The 17,792-nt window shown below is 41.1% G+C and overlaps 1 protein-coding gene across 2 annotated transcripts in view; it reads right to left on the bottom strand.

Moving 5' to 3' along the window:
* rai14 (retinoic acid induced 14) overlaps positions 1-17,792 on the bottom strand; it is a 34,909-nt gene that overhangs the window by 11,952 nt on the left and 5,165 nt on the right. For both annotated transcript variants that reach the window (XM_044012486.1, XM_044012487.1), the window contains exons 3-6: positions 3,284-3,414; positions 1,843-1,931; positions 1,658-1,722; positions 257-314 (exon numbers count right to left, since the gene is read on the bottom strand). In XM_044012486.1, the coding sequence (XP_043868421.1) occupies positions 257-314; positions 1,658-1,722; positions 1,843-1,931; positions 3,284-3,414 (343 nt within the window). The remainder of the gene's footprint in view (positions 1-256; positions 315-1,657; positions 1,723-1,842; positions 1,932-3,283; positions 3,415-17,792) is intronic.

The raw sequence follows: 17,792 nt of genomic DNA, 5'->3' as shown, positions 1-17,792 counted from the left end.
GAGCGATGAATGAAAGTGCACACAGATATCACAGCTTGGTTTAGTTTGCACTAGGATTTGGACTGTTGCAGGATTTATCTCTCTTGCTCTTTATCCCATCACTCGGGAGACGGCGCAGTGTCTGTTTTAAGTCAATCTCGATTGAACCTCTCTTAACTGAAGTTGTGGCGGATGATTTTCCAGAGATTAAACTTAATCTCGAGATCTATTCCTGTGACGTTCTTCTCTAAGCAGTGTCTTTGTCACTCTGACTTACCAGCATGATGCAGGGCGGTCTTTCCTGAGCTGTCCACAGCATCGACGGGACATTTATTCTGCAGGGGGGGGAAATGGAAACACAGTGTATTAGACGCGCCAATCAATGTTACACATGACTTATGACTTATTATGAAAGGAAAGCTGCTTATTTTTTGTTTCTATAGTTGTGACATATCCCCCGTTACATCACGTGATACTGGTCACATTAGTGATTACAAGTGGGTCTAATACGTGCGGAATTAGCGTTGCAGTTTTAAGCCTTGGACCGAGTGTCACTGGTGGGCACGTAACAAAACTCAGGGGAAACTGATGTTGGGAAGCACAATCTTTCAAAAATACTACCCCTACTCTAGTAATACAAAGCTAAATGTAAATCGGTGAAGAATTCCTTTAAGGTTGAAAGGACAGTCGTTGAAACAAAAATCCACTGAACAACCACTAAATTGCTAAGATGCATTTATTTCTTTTCTACCTTTTCTGCCTGCTGCATTTAAAAAATGACGTTTCCTTTATGAAAGACACTGGCATTATTTGACACAACCTTATGACGACGACACACAGTCGTGCATCTTGGGTTTTTCCCACAACTTTCTCAAACTCGTTGCCAATAAAATGGAATTACTCATCGGTTCCAAATCTGTTCATTTATCTCTAACAACTGACAACTCCACTGTTCTCCCATCTGGCCGTCATCCTCGATAGCAACCTCTATTTTGGCCGGCTTATTTGATCCTAACTTTGATTTATCTTCTTATTTAAGATCTAAAGTGACCTTGAGTGTTTGAAAGGCACTTGCAAATAACATGTGTTATTATTATTTTATACATATTTGTCAGAATCTTGTGGCACAAAGCAGTTCAGAGATGAGTGGTGATTTGTACATGTTGTGTGTGTATGATCAGACCTTGCATGGATGTCTGATGTGTGCTGCTGAGATGCTGCAGACTGTCATGGGACATTTAGGTCAGCAGATCAGGGCTGTGTGTGTGTGTGTACTCAGCTGACTGAATAAGTGAAGCGGTGTAAATGTGTGCTTTCAAACACAATAGCAGAACATAGACTGAGTTTTTACAGAGTTCATGCTCCCGCTTTCACATTCTGCTGCACCGAGAAAACGCATCCAAGAAGACAAAGTCCTGCTGTGTGGCTTGATGCTCTGCCATTAAAACATTCTTCATTTCACAGTCCTGCCCTTTTTTTTGTTGAAAATACTTCACTGAACCCAAAAATACTGTACAACCACAGTATTAAATCAAACACAGCAGGGTATTTTATCACAATTTCAACACTGTGGTGAAACACGTGGCTCGGTAAAAAATGCTTCAACCCAGTGGGCGTAAGTAGCCTTAAAAATAAGCAACGTTAGACTCAAATTGTTGCTTCACTTTATCCACTTTACCTGAATGAGCTTTTTACAGCACTCAGCGTGATTGTTTTTGGCAGCCAAGTGTAACGGATTAAAACCTAAGAGAAGGAAAAAAAAAAAACTGGGTTACAATTTCCATTAAACTCAAGATGTGAGTGACAAAATCCCACAAAAGAAAATGTTTATACAGAAACCAGCCGTTGTGTGACATACGGTACCTGCAGCATCAGTGACTGACAGGTCGGCTCCGTGGGTCAGGATGACGGACAGGCAGTCTGTCTGACCACGTGCAGCTGCGACATGAAGACTAAAAAAACAAAACAAGATTAGTAACGATGAAAACAGACGACGGTTCAATCATCTGTGCAAAAACAACTCACAAGTCTATTTCATTTGTCACAAGACTTACAAAGGTTAGAGCAGAAAACACAGGGATGAATTCAGTCACACCTCCAACCAAATAAACGCCACTTTTCAGTCTTAGTCTGAGTGCTTTGACTAAAGAGATGAAGCAGCGCCTCATGTGCAGGAATTTCACAAGTCAATATCACCCTTTATGCAAAAAAACCCTCACATACTCAATTGTGTGTGTGTGTGTGTGTGTGTGTGTGTGTGTGTGTGTGTGTGTGTGTGTGTGTGTGTGTGTGTGTGTGTGTGTGTGTGTGTGTGTGTGTGTGTGTGTGTGTGTGTGTGTGTGTGTGTGTGTGTGTGTGTGTGTGTGTGTGTGTGTGTGTGTGTAGGCAATCAATACAGAATCTTTCCAGCTCAGTGAGCAGAAAAACTACACATGCCCAACCTTCCTGTGGTGTGCGTGCGTGCGTGCGTGCGTGTGTGTGCGCCTCTTACACACATGCACACACAAGTTTGCCCACATGCCTTTCAATCAGGTTTTATCACCATAGAGATACTGTAGACTCCCCCCTTTGTGAATTCTGAAAAGATCGGGGCATTGCAAACCCAAACCACCACATTCATCATGATTTACAAAGGCTGTGAATATGCATCCGTGTGTGTGTTTGTGTTTCTGCACAGAGAAAAGGTCAAGGATGTGAACTACTGGTGGGATAAAAAAAGGCTGCCTGCTTTGTTTTTTTGTTTTTTTAAAGCATCTACAAATCGGGGGGTTATCAGCATTTGTTACTGCATGTCGATGTCCCCGGCTCTGCATGAGCTGCTCAACACATTGAGGTCAGCGGGGTGTTGTGTGACAGAAAAAGGAAAGAGGTCAAATATTAACACACTGAGCCCCCAACAATCTCCACAAGTGAGCTGCGCCGCCTCGGCTGAAGCGAGCTCGCTGTCAAAACACCGAATGCCTGCGAGGCTGAATGAATGGTTTGCAAAATGTCAACCTTTAAGGAAGTAAGAAAAATGAGTGCGTTTTTAGAACGGCTATTCACTTATGATATCGTGCCGCAGAGCGTGAATATCGAGTGCAAGCTGTAGAGGTGACGCAAGAACCTCCAGGACTTAAAAGTAAACACATTTCCCAGTCTTTTCTAGTTTTATCCCTGTTACACTAAACCATGTCATGTTACATCTAAGCTGCTATCTACTCATATTTGCAGTGTAGCACAGTAAGCATACTATATCGTCCTTGAGGATAAAAATACTAGATTACTAGGTCTGTTCTTTCAGATAATTTGTCAGACTGCTTACGCTGATTTGCCCTCGCTGTCCAGCTTCACAGCACTGGCACCTTTCTTGGCCAGAAGTGACGCCAACTTCTCCACCTCGCCATGCTCCACCGCAGCAAGCAGGCGCTCGTCGTTTTTATTCCACTCATTGACCTGTAGCGGGGGAAGGGAGAAGATGGGAGGGGAGAGAAAAGAAGGATATATAATAAATTAGATCATGTGACAAAAAATACTTTATATGTCTGGCTGTTGGTCGGCGTAACTGTTCAATGGGTCACTTGATGTGGTTTGAGTAAGAAATATGAGGGATATCAGTAGAAATGCAAAAGATAAATCACTAAAAGAGTAGCTTCCGCCACCTCTCACGCGGTCCTGACTGAATTTAACCATTGCTATGAATATTACATCTTCATTTCAATATGTGTGTTTATATTTAAAGTAAAAAAAAACAACAGTAATAGTGTGTAATAGTAATAGTGACCATTCAAACATGGATTAGAAATGTGAGAGACTGCACAGACTGCAGGGAAGGGTCTTTAATTCTAAGAAATGAAGCTGCATCAACAATTGACCCTGTCTTTAATAATTACGTGTACATTCCTAACATTGAGGCGCTGTTGTTTGACATTAACAGACACATTAGCAAATCTTATTCCGCAGCCAAAAATGGCTGAGATGCCCAAAATCTGAGTAATGTTGCTCAGAGGGAGAGAATGTTTTCCTGGCTCTGCAGTGGCCTACACAAAATATTTGTGTCCATATGTGAGTGTGCGTGCACGCACACACACACACACAGACACACAATGGGCCCACATTTGTATTGCTGATGGGGTGCTGAGCTGGAGAGAAGTCAGTTATTGGAAAAGCTTCACACATGATGTCATCCAGAGATCATCTCATCTCGCAGCACAGACCGATGGCACAGAATTCAGCACAGTGAGCTTTAAGTGCTTGCCTGCCACTGCATTCACCTCTGGCCAAAAACACAATCTTCTTACACAAACACATCCACAATCACCATATAAAGACAAATGTGGGCCGAAACTACAGCGGGGAAAACACCGTCTGTAAACCACCGTGTGGTCATTTGATAGAGAACATATTGACGAGCAGGGCTTGGTTTTTATTTAAATAATCCAAAAATTGATCCTTCATTTTTAGAAGATTTAAGTTTGTAATTTGTAAGTTTTGAAAGTTTAACGTTTACATCTGTGCTGAATATTGTTGTGGCCTGAGATGTCTGCTTTCTGTTAGGGGGAGTTTACATTTTGTGCTTAGAAAGTTGCTGAGTCATATATATCATACATATATATGTATTTATACATTATATATTAATTAATACAACAATATATAAATTAGAGCTGCAATTAACAGTTATTTTCTTAATCGATTAATCGTTTGGTCCAGAAAATGTAAGTACAATCTGAAAAAAGTTGCTAAGTGTTTGTCAAACCTGGAAAAGCTCTTGAATGTCTTGTTTTGTCCACAAACTAAAATGATTCAGTTTTTAATGATTTCTTTGTTATATATGGCGCAAATAAACCTAAAACTATTCATATTTAAGAAGCTGACACGTCAGAAATCTTGTTTGATCATGAAAAAAGCTTCAAACCAATTAATCGATTATCAAATAATTTATTTAGTAATCGATTAATAATTGATTAATCAAGTAATTGTTTCAATATGAATGCACTACAGTGCAGACACGAGGTCGGGCTGCTTTAAAAAACTTTACTTATTATAATATATGAAAATAAAACACATCGGTCAGCCTCTATTTTGTATACATAGATATTACAAACTTAGAACGACATGGGTTGTAAATAATTAGAGTTCATGCGAGCTTGTCGCAGTATACCGGACAGTCTGGACCCGAGAGAGTTCAGCTGACTGAGCAGAGATCACATCTATGAAAGGGATGGACTGAAAAAAGACTGCACACTGAACCCAAGGACCCCAAACATGTGAGTGCGTTACTCGGCGCTGCATGCAGCCACCTGTGCAATACAGTATTAAATTTGACCTGATAGCCCAGTGACCTACACGTGAAGCCAAGCTGAGCTCCCCGAGCTCCATAAATACCTGTGGTGTCAAACTGTATCCTATTTTTGGAGAGCATTGAGCCAACGTAGCTATACATGGGGTAAATAGTGTGACAAACACCCCCCAATGCGATCAATGCAATGCATTTTGCACAGCTGCTGAAAAAAAATACAAGGCGATTGAAGGATGACAGCCTGAGCTGCAGAGTCATAATAACAAAGACCAGAACGGGAATAGAAAATACTTTCATTTATTGTTGATTTGTAAGTTAATCTAATTTGCAGATGGCACAGTGGAGGTGGGATAATCTTGGATGCCAGGAAAAGTAATGCTTATCCAGGTGATATCACACCATGATATCCGAGACGGTTTGTGATAACAGGCTTCAAAGCATTACAGCCAGAGGTGAGATGATGTTTAGGGGGTGGTGTAAAACGGGAACATTCTCTGACAGACTGGAAATAACACTCAGCTGAGCACTGACAGCCACGTGAACAAGATGAATCTACCAGGTGCTCGACAGAGTCCGCGATGGACATACTGCACTTAAAGTATCCCAAAATATCCAAGAGCAGTTCACGCAAAGTTCATTTTTTATTTGCTTTGGTCCACTGTTTGTCTGTGAGGTTGGACGATCGATCGGGCATAATGATGATAATAAGTTAATCAGCAACTGTTTTGATCATCGATTTATCGCTTTGAGCTTCTTTTTTTTTAATAATTAACACAAGCTTTTCAGCATTATTTTAAGGTCCAGGAAACTCATTTCTCACATTATATGCACCAAACAACTAATTCATTAATTGGGAAAAACAATCAGTGATGGAAACAATTGTTAGTTGCAGCCCTAAAGATTATACGGGACAGATCCAGTGGATTGTGGTGGATGGGGACCGTTGTTTTCGCAGAGGTAGACTCAGGATTTTCCTCCCACAGTCTCATGATTTTCATACAGACAGACAGTCATGTGTTATTTAATCAGTGTGAAAGGCGCCGAGGCAATCACATACTAAAAATAGGTGCACTTTTGAGTCGGTGGAAGAAGTGAAAAGACAAAGATGGGAGTGAAATCGAAGAGGGCGCTTAGAGTAAAAGTACAAGGGCATCAGTTGCCGAATTTTTACCAAAAATCTTCAAAGACGAGGTTAAAGCCACCTCACGAGTGAACTGTTTTACACAGTTCAATATTAAACTGAACCAGATGCGCAGCTTGTTAATCTTATTATGTGGAAATTAGGAACACGGGAACTAACTGCTGCCTCTTTATGTACATGGCGGTCTATGTCTAACATGTGTGATCAGATCCCTGCAGAGGGTGACGCAAGAGTACGACTTAAATCAGGCTACTACAGTGAAAACCAATGAAACATATTAACCCTTTAATGCCAAGCGCGTCGCAGACGACACGTTTGTGCAGGCGCAATCTGCATTACTGTAATTACACAACGGTTTGTGCTATCGGAAAAATTCCAAAGGTTTCTGAAAGCGACAAAGTTAGAAAGTTTGAAGCACAACATGTGGTTATTACGGTCATGTCACGTGTGGTCAGGAGAGAGTTGGAAAAGCGCCTGTGCATAGTTTCCATTTTTTTTGGCCAACTACAGTGTTTTTTTTAAATGTATCTTCATTTTAAATTGTTAATGCGCTATTTTAACATGCAGTAAACTGTAAATAACTGGGCAAAAGCACTTCACAGGACATTTTCTGGCCCTTTTATGGTTAAAATAAGCAAGTAAGTCCAGATGGACATTTTGAGGCTTAGGTGTTAAAGGGTTAAGTGTGAACCTGAATAATTTAGTAACTCAACGGCACAAAAAGACAAAAAAAATAAAATTATTTCTCCCGTCTGAATCTTTACTGTTGTAGTTTGGATCTTAATCTTCTTTTAAGTATCTAACCCTGCAAGTAAACACTATCACCATCCACAATGCGGATGCTGTGACTGATTGTTCATCTAGTGCATCGATATAGATTCACCATGTTTATTGGTGTCCATCAAATTCAAATTCCTTGACACTGTGTCTGACAGGCAGCAGGACAGGAATAAGGGCTGTGTCATGCTTTTCCACACCTGCGTGTGTGCAGAGGTCTGTGTGTGATGTAAACTTCGTCATCTGCTCTTGCAGTTTGGTTTGACACGAACCACACGCTCCAGCTGTATGTGCCCCACTGTAGCACAACACTGTGTGGTTCAGTTAGTGGCACACTCTTCTTTTTTGTCAAAAGAGATGATAAAGAAGAACACGAGGCTCTCGAAGAACACAAGGGTGAATACAAAAGTGAAATTGCTGGTACTGGAATGGAGTACGAGATTGAGCACCCATGCATAGAATGCTAGACTGACTATAGTATTAAGTATGAATGGAATTGCTGGCCTGAGAAGCAGCCCTCTGCAGACGTACAACCCTAAAATGCCCTAAAATGCTCCCTGATGATAATGGCAACCACTCGAGCAGCAAATATTTAACTCTTGCTTTGAGATGATTTGTAGTAGGATGAGCAAATGACACAGCCAGATATAAAAGACACCGGTGTAATCACACTCAGCCGAGCTAGACAAGCAGTTTGGGAAATGCCTTGCAGAGGAGAGGAAAAAATGCAGGCGTTTGAAATGAACCCAGAGGACAGGGACAGAGACAGAGACAGGGACAGGGACAGGGTTGCTATAAAAGGTGGTCAACCACACAAACCTGCCTGACCCAACAGAACAGTAAGAGAAGTAACCTGGCAATTAGAGCGTTAGAGTGTGGTTTTAAAGTGAAGGGAGCCATAAAAAGAAGGCATGGGCCGGTGCTGCATTTAAAAACATGTAGGTCCAGGATTGTGGGATCACATATATATTTTCTTGGTTCAAACTTTTGGCACTGTGATTACAAACACTACCAGGAACTTCAGACTGCTAGTTGTCTGAACCAACATTTGCTTCTGAAATGTTCTGTTCAAGCTCTTGCTCGTTGTCGGGTGCTTTGAATGAAAGAACAATTGGGGCAAAGAGAAAAGTGGGAAGACCCCACTATCCCACTATCACTTTGTTGGCAATGATCCACTCTAGAGATATGTACGACTGTGCAGAAGCTTTCACCCCATCTGAACCTGTGCTATGTCGAGTAGAGTCAACACTCCCTTTCTCTATCAGGCCAAACTGTCACTGTTTATTACTGTGTTATGTATAATTACACACAGGAATTTATATGAGAGAGAGAAAATGGTCTTTCAACACCTGCACATTGTCAGTTTCTCTGAATTCCCCAGATTGACAGGTCACAGCAGTCTCTCGCAAAGACTTGATGACTTTGCACAAAGTGCAACTAACTCTGAGGTGAATTAAGATCAATTAATACACATGACATAAAGGGCTTCATGCTGACCCCCACCATCTTCTGTCAAAGGATACGTGTAACCCATCTTGCTATACTGTTTCCTTAACATGCTCACTGTAAAAAAAACAACACAATAACCAACACTGCCACATACAGTAAATAATTGGAGAACAAAACAGCATGGCCATCACACACATCGCACATGCAGTGACACACCCACTCAGTCATCATTTCCAACTCCTGCCATCACGAAGGAGATTCAAAAGTAAGAAATGCAATGAAGGTCACTTCAGCAGAAGCCTAATATCTGTTTTTCTTTTGTGTGTCTGATACAAATGTACAGAAACTGTGAAAACGAATGACCCCAAGGAGACATTAAACTAACTAACTAACTAAACTTCTACTGAGATAAATTCCCCCCTTCCAAGACTAATAGAAAACAACGACAGGGGAAGCACTGATGTTCTACAGCATGATCTTGCCTAATGGTCTCTCTGATTTTAATAGGCCAGAAAAGACAAGCCATGACCACAGAGCAGCAAGACACCCATAGCATTCATCTACATTGTAATGGACAGGTTTAAGTGGAGCGGAAAACCCTGCTCCAGTTAGTTTCGGCTGCACACGCACACGCACACACACACACACACACACACACAGAGTCATCGCAGAGAGGCTGATGAAGTAATCATGATGGGAGCAATGGTGCAAAATCAGCGCATGCAGACCGGGGCTGAAACAGAACATGGTGCAACGAAGTGATTTTAAGAATTTAAAAGCACTAGAGAGGAAAAACTTTCATTGAAGTAGCACAGAGATAAAAATAGCTCTTTATATCCTTACAGGAAATCGTAATCAGTGTTTACTCCTATGCCTGGTAACACACACAGTCTTCCTATTTGAGCATGTTTATGTTGTAGTTGAAACACGCCTGAATGTATGCAAATGTAAGGTTTTATTTTATCTAAGAGGCAGTTCCACGGTGAAAAAACAGATGTCATCTGCGCTTGCTGCTGTGTCAAGAATCACCACGAAACAATTTTTCCAACGATTTACATTGCAGTAATGAGCAACTACTTATTTAAAAGTTTTTGAGGGGGAAAAAGAGCCAAACATGATCTAGTTCCTCTTCTTGTGCTGTAGAGATTTAAATGATCTGAATATGTGTGGGCGTTTAAAGCTTTTTTAATATGCAATAACATGGAAGAAGCCAAATAAGGATCTTAATCTTAATAAATTGATGACAATAATGATGAGTTGCAGCCCTAACTCTCATGATGATATTATACACAACAGCACAAACCTTGTGTTGTATGATTATAAATTGTAAGTTTTGCCAACATTTTTGTTGACTGTAATCCTGGGATTTTGTCTTGTGCCAAAGAGTGAAAAGAATCTCAATTCCTCACTTCTTTTGCTTTCTGTTCTTCTTCTTCTACTTCTGCCTCTCCTCCAGGTTCTCCCTCTCGGTCTGCGTCTACTGCTGCGATAAGTGTGTTTACAATGGGATCAGGGTGTGGACGGTAGAGTTTGTTCCTTCTCTGTCTTTAGCCTGACACTTGCAGAGACACACAAAGGGTTCACTGATAACACTAAGTGTTTCCTGTTTGTCCAGGCTTAAGGCTGGCAGCAGGAACGACGACAAGAGAGAGCAATGTGACAAAGAAACTGTTTTACTACTAATATCCGTTCCTCTCGACTCGCTCCTCCATAACTCAGTCTTCTCGAGAACATGTGTCTAACAGGTGGCAACTTTGCTTCATTATTGTCCCGAAAAACAAATTATGGAACTGCAGCTTCTCATGTCCACTCATTCCAACAATCTGGAGCCAAAATTGCAAAGAAAACAGATGTGCATCAAGTGTGTTAATCTGATGGCTTCTGCGTCAACATCTTTTTTCTCTGAACTTTCTCAGTTCTGTGAAGGAAAAATAAACCGAGATCAGGAAGTGGGTGATTCCTGTTACATTCTTGTGTTTGTAGAGTTCAGTTACTCACTGAAGACGGAATTAAGTGAGAAAACATTTACCTTAGAAAACCTTTCCCTTCCAAAAAAAATACCATCTTTGTTGAACTACGGATAAAAACGTGTGAGTGGTCCTGTTTGCTTTCACTACACTATAAATTAGGGACTATACTATATGCTTTGAAGAAGTGAAAGCTTATTGGTTCCTTTAAAAATAACTAAAGCATGAAGTAATTAAGCTGCGAGACAAGATGATCAAATCTGTGTACTTTGTGAACTCAGGTGAAACTGAAAAAAAAAAAACTAATTTGAAGCAAATCCTTTCCCAGGAAGTCCAAAGATTAGAAAAATGATGAAGCATATCCATGACAAATTTCATGGAAATCTGAGAATGACTTTTCCAGATGACTTGTTGTGGATTAAAGTGTTATTCAGGGGAAATTTGACCTGCCTGAGGCATTTAAATTGCTGGTAATCATAATCCGGGAATGAGAACTATCCCTAACAAATGTCACGGTGATCTTTGCAGTAATTGTCAGGAAATCGTAGATTTTGACTGAAGCATTGGACACACAGACCAAGCAACTCACAGAAAGCAAGAAAACAACAAAAACAAGCATGAGGGAAATGCATCTGAGGAAGTATCAAAGAGGAAAAACAGTGAAGTTTTGTCAAGTAGGAAACAGCAAGACTTAACATGGAGGGAAAAAAAGAGATTAAGAAAAGTAGGTTCCATGGGAGGAAAGACACACAAACAACACTGATTTGACTCTAGAGGAGAATTATCTTTGTTTATAGAGACAGTCGGGCAGCGCAGACAGGAAGTAGAGGAGAGGATGGAGCGATGAACAATGTGCAGGACAAAAAGGGGGAAAAGAAATTGTGAAGGAAAGAGACTTTGACGCATCTATAGTATCAATGGCTTTTGATCAGCAGTGGCTGTTCCCTCCAAATCGGTTATCTGCAACAACGCAGATGCTCAGATGTTCTCAAACAATACATCCTTTCTCTGGGGGGCCACAGCTGAAACCGCTTACTGCCCTCTGGATCACACACAGATATAAACACACACACACACACAAACGCACGCACCTAACTAGCCCCAGAAACTTAACCCACAATAGCAGAGTTAGTCGTCAGAACTGCTTAACAAAGACCAGATGGTTTTTCTCATTATAAAAGATGTATTCCACAATTTTGCCCCTGATCTGGACTTTGATAAATGCATTATTTTTCTCTCATTTGGCAATTTTATTTTGAGATTGACTGCAATTTCACACACATTATTATCTCAGCACTAAATGGTTTTTACGCCATTGATAAAATGATGAGCAAAAGTTCAATATATTCTCTATGTACACATCGGCCAATGTTGTAGATACAGCAGCTTAAAAACAAATGTGTCTTTATTTAATACTGAGAGTCTTTCAGCATTTACTTGGATATACAGTATGTGGTGGTGCATCACACACACACACACACACACACACACACACACAAGATTCTACAGAAAAGGGGAAAAACACAAACACATCACGTCCTCCATCAGCCTTCCTTGCCCTCACTTCACTCTAGCATCAGCCCTAGATAAACTCCCATTATTCCACTTCAACTCAAAACATTTCCCTTTGACCCCTCTAATTACGTCTCATTTTACTGCCTCGCTTGTGCTCCTCTGATAAACAGCCTGGTTACAGGAACACTATGAGGCCACCGTGACTCTTGGCCATGATGGCAATTCTTATAGGCTGTAAATACCAAGTATCAGCCAGCTGTGTTTGAACTTTTGTTTTCAGATACACTGCCGTAACTCTTGAAATAGACGTCATTATGTTCTTCGTCGTCACTGAGCGGCACTTATTGTCCTTTGTAGCGATTAATGAGTTAGATGGAATAGCCCAGACTAGGTCATTTATGGGTGCAAGAAGACCTCCAGTGAAACACAGCCCTCATGCAACACTTCCTCCAAACACAAATAGCCTTTCCTGCCCTATAAATAAACACTGTTGGACTTGGAACACAACCAGCCTCGTTACACTCGAGGGCTGCCATAAAGTCAGTAGAGTAGGGCAAGGATATACTGTAGCGCTCACGTCTGCAGAGAGGCTCACACACGACACAGATATCGATAAAACATGAAGTTACGCAGCCTCGACGACTGCTGTGTCGAGCTCGGAGGACGCGCTCTTTGTCCGGCACCTCAACTTAACAGTCGTGTGCGTAAAAGTGTCCTGTCACTTCCATCACTTAAATCATCGCATAGAACTAGAAACACATGTAACAACCGGCTCGCGAGTGAAAAACAGTTCTCGGAAGCTCGCAGCAAATCAAGCAGAGCGACGCCAAACGTCTCTCATGAAGAGAAGTTCTCATGGTTTTTTCAGGTGAAATGAGTCAAGCCCTCCCTCCCTCCCTCCCTCCCTCCATCCATCTCCTAGTGTGAATATTGTTCCAGTTGTTCGTCGCAGGCCAAACTAAACAACCCGTCTGAACTTAGCTGGGAGCAGGGAGCCTTACTCAAATAGAGTTTCTCTCACTTGCATTTTTTTTTCCACCATTATCCCCGCCTCTCCTTCGTTATCTCAGTCTTTTTATATTTTAATCTTGTCTTCCATTTTCCTCTCATTATTCTTAACCATACCTCTTCTTGACTCTTTCAGCTAAACTCCCCTCCTTCGCCCTTATCTGCTTTCATCTATCTCTCCGCTGCCGCCGTCGTTATCAGTGGCGAGTTTTTCATTTTGCACTCGTTACTTCGTCTGCATGTAGGTTGAAATGTGTCCGCAGAAAAGTGGAGTCTTCAAATCCTCATAAATACAACAAAAGCACTAACATCACACACACACACACACACGTAGAAAGCAGCACACAAGCATGTTGCATCATCGCCAGTGGCCTCACACCGACAACAGACAACAAACAAGCCCATGCACAAACACACACACACCTACATAAATGAGCATGCAAACACATGCACGGACTCTCTTTGCCGCGATCGGTGCTTTATTTTGTGTGTTTGCTGACGAGCAGGTTTCCTTGTGTGGCCTTATATCTGCGGTTCATGTACACACAGTCGATAACGAACACAGAGATCCCACGGGCGCTTCCTGTTTTAATTGGATCCATGTTTAAACAAACCCCCAAAGTTATTTTCTTTTGCCCCAACTTGGATTAATTTAAACTCTCATATCGTGGAGAGTGTGTGTACAAGAGGGCCATATGGTAAAAATCTAAAGTGACACATTACACTACACACTGCAGTGATAAAATCAACAGTCAACTGATTGGCAATTAATTTTGCTGCATAGTTGGACTTGACATGTGTGCGCTGCATATGCTACTGTAAGGACAGAGAAAATACTTTATCATAAGGATATATAACTACTTCCATGAAGGAGACATAAAACAAATTGAACTTATTGTGGTATGTGGTGCCAAGTGTTACAGTACCCTGCTGTTTAAAATGGTACACTACCACATATACCAATAGCTGCAGTAAACGTTTTTGTGTTGTATTTCCTGAGTTGAGGTGTATGGGCTTGATATTAGATATTATGGGCTTGCGACCCACAAGTATTCTGTGCTAAACATCCAACACGTGTTGACAATGAAGACACAAGAGGCGAAATATGAAAATAACTGCTCTTACATACCCAGCAGTGTGGACAGAGCCACGTACACCACAGAGCGTCAACTAAAGACCAACATGGACCCAGAGAGGCAACACTTTGAACCTACACAAATCATCTCTCCTTCTTCTTCTTCTTCTTCTTCTTCCATAATATTCCATTACTGCCGCCCTCTTCTTTTTCCTTCTCTTTCCTTCCCTACTCGCCCCGCCTCTCTTCCCTTATCTCGCCAATAAACACAAGACAGATTACTCATTCATACTTAATAACTACTGGTGAAGGTGATGATGCTACATTTTTCTTCTCTTTGATAGGAAAAACCACAGAGCTTCATTAAGGAGTCTCATAAGCACCGCTTGATAGATGACACCTGAACCAAGTGGTTACACACAGTTGTAACATCACTCATAACAATTTGAATTCCTGTTTTAAAAGTGCTTTGTGCCAAATTGTTTTTGCAACGTTTTGCAACAGGCATCAACCGACAAACTGGCTCTAATTGGATGATGCCAGCTGTCAATCACACTGGCGTCCACCACACGTATGTTCTGTGCTTTGCTCAACTTGAACAATGGAGGCCATTAACTCCTCAAAAACTGCTGTTTTTAAGAGAAAAGTAGACTCATGTTCCCATATACTTCCAATCTAATGGACATCACCCCCTGGTGGCTATTCAATATATTTTCACTTCCTGATTGACTTCACACCACAAGACTGTTCTTTTTATTTCTGCGACTCCCAACTAGTGGCCAAGACTGAAGCATTTTCAGATAAAAAGATTATTAAAACCCAAAAATGGCAGAATATCAAGGGCCAAACAACATTGAACATCTGAGCAGTGTTGATTTTGAATTGCCTGGTGTCTCAGTGGGATCTGAATACAAAATACTGTAGATTTAGTGAGTGTGAACAGACTCGCACAGACACACACCCCTCCCTCTGCTTCCTGATTATCGATGGGCTGTTCCTGAGGTTTTACTGTCACTCTCCATACTAATCCCCGTTCACTACACCCAGCCAGGAGCGACCATCCCATGCCAAACCAAGTCAGTCCAGGCCAAATCAAACAGAGCCAAGTGGAGATACTTAAGGCTGACTTTCAGTCAAAAACAAACCTATAATTGAAGGTTTCTACATTATTAGGTTACTATATAATGACTTTTATACTGTGGCTGTGCTCTGTTTCAACTTTTATGGAAAAAGTAGGCTGTAACATTTCTCTCTCATGGCTAAATATTCCTTGACGTACTAAAAAAGCCAAAGGGAATATTACAGTTTAATGTCACGCAGGGCATTGTGTAGAAAATGTTTCTGGAGTTGTTCAGTGTGGGAGTTCAGAGCAGTGTTGCAGCAGACAGGAGTCCGTTTCACCAGTATTTGCACAGCTAAATTCAGATCCTATAGGTGTCAGAGATGCAGTTACAGTAAGAGTTGTTTGAGTCGCTACAGTACAGAGTCCAGTGCTGTGAACCCCGGACAACCCGAAGCCACGAAACAGCTGTGTACAGTGAGAGGAGACGGCATAATCCACACTTCAATTCCACACAGAGTGGATGATAAGGTGTGGGTGTGCGTGCGCGTGCGTGTCTACGAAGGCCATTAGTAATCCTGCTTAGTCTAGCAGCTTAGTAGTGTGACAGTATATGAAGGGCTGTGTGAGGGTCTAATACTGGAACTGCTGTCAACAATAGAGTACAGACATAATTACAAACAGCAAAGACAGGCCGTGTGTGTGTCAGTTGAGTCATTACTGTGCTCGGAGGACGGCGGTAAAGAGAGAGTAAGATAATAGTCTACGCAAATTAACTGATTTAGAGCAGTTCTGCTTACAAAGCTAAGATGTGGGGGGGGGGGGTATTATTGTCTTAAAGGCTTCACACACACACAAATAAAAGATTTCTCTAATTACGTAACTGTTCTAAGAACAAGTTTGTTCAAGGAGAGTCACGTTTTTTATATTGTAGACTGAATTTGCACCATTCTGCTAGTTTTACATTCGCAAGGACAAGAAAAAATTTATCCAAAGTCTCAAACTGAGGTATGGAGATAATAATAATCTGAGGCTGACTGCAGTGACTCGAGTTCAACTTGTGGGCCTTTGCTGCACGTCTACCTCCCCCCAGTCTCCCCCTCGCCTCACAAAATACCCTCAAAAAGAGAGAAGAAAAACCAGGACCTACAGTAACTCTGGTATATGTTCAGACAATACTTAGCCACTGTGACATGAAACTTAGCTAAGTCTTGGCCTTAGTGCAACTATGTCCTTTAAAACATTCACATGAAATCAGTTTCAGCTGTCTAACCACATGTTTGAACAACAATTCAACTATTAAACTCGGATTTATAATAATTAAAAGGGTATGGGAAGGAAAGATCGACTTATAGACACAGTGCAGTATGATTTACATACGTCAATCACTGTATATAACAAAGGTTTTCTCTCAGTATAAAGTGACACTGATTGAACTGAATTTAAATGGCATCAATAAGGACTCATTTGTACATGACGAAGAGAATTCATGTCCAATATCATGAGTGCAGTCACGCTTAATCCCATCTGTGACAGTTGATTGTTCAGACACGGCTGAAGCAAAATGCCTGTAAGTCACTGTGTGACTGTTTGCCAAACCTATTCCCAGAAACCAGATTACACCGTCTGCTTGCCTTTAACACTGCTTTCTCTACAAACTGCTTTATTTTACCGACTGTTTAGCCACATGGCATTAGCTGAAATAATCCATAAACAAATCCCAAAATTGAATTCATGTACGCCAGAGAAATCCTCCGTCAGAAACACAGACACAGTCTTCACAACGCACGCATTCTTACACACACTTAAAAGAATTCCGCTGATTCATTTTGACCTTGCGTAACAACACACCTGCACACGGATTTTGATAAAGCAGCACTTCTCTGCAGAATGTTGTTAGACACATTCAGACTTTAACACAACCACGATGATCCCCGTGCAGAAGGGAATATTGTTACGACCACTGCCATTTAATATTAAGATTGGTAATGCACATGTACCTTTAATGGTCGGCGGCAATTTTACACCACTTACCCATGCAGGGCAATAGCAGGGCAGCATTTGAGAAAGCTGATCCGCTTAACCTGGTGACACGTTCAGTTGACTCTGTCATTTTGTGGGGGATTACTATTATCAAACAATGAAACCCACTAGTAAAGGATAGAAGGTGATTATAATTAATGTTGTTTTTGTTTACTTCATAAAACCTGAACTTACGATCTTGCAAACCATCAATAATCACCTTTAGCTCCGTACATGACACCATCAGGTACAGCGGGCCTAATGGATGCTGTGCAGCACCTCACAACATGGCAGTGAAGAAACAAACTAAGAGGGGAGAGCCCCTAAAAGCACACATTACAATATCAACAAGAATAATAACCATACTAACCATTATAATTATAATGGAAATGGAATATAAATTATTCAAAATAAGAACGAAGCTAAAGCAATCGCAACAACATCCAAGTGTATTTATGAAGTCTGGGTTAAAGGTGTTATATGTAATAAATGTGTTGTATATTAAGAAGTCAAATTAGCAC

Source organism: Solea senegalensis, linkage group LG21 (assembly GCF_019176455.1).
Source record: "Solea senegalensis isolate Sse05_10M linkage group LG21, IFAPA_SoseM_1, whole genome shotgun sequence".
Taxonomy (NCBI): Eukaryota; Metazoa; Chordata; class Actinopteri; order Pleuronectiformes; family Soleidae; genus Solea; species Solea senegalensis.
Note: the sequence above shows the minus strand (reverse complement) of the source record. Positions and strands in the feature narration are given on the sequence as shown.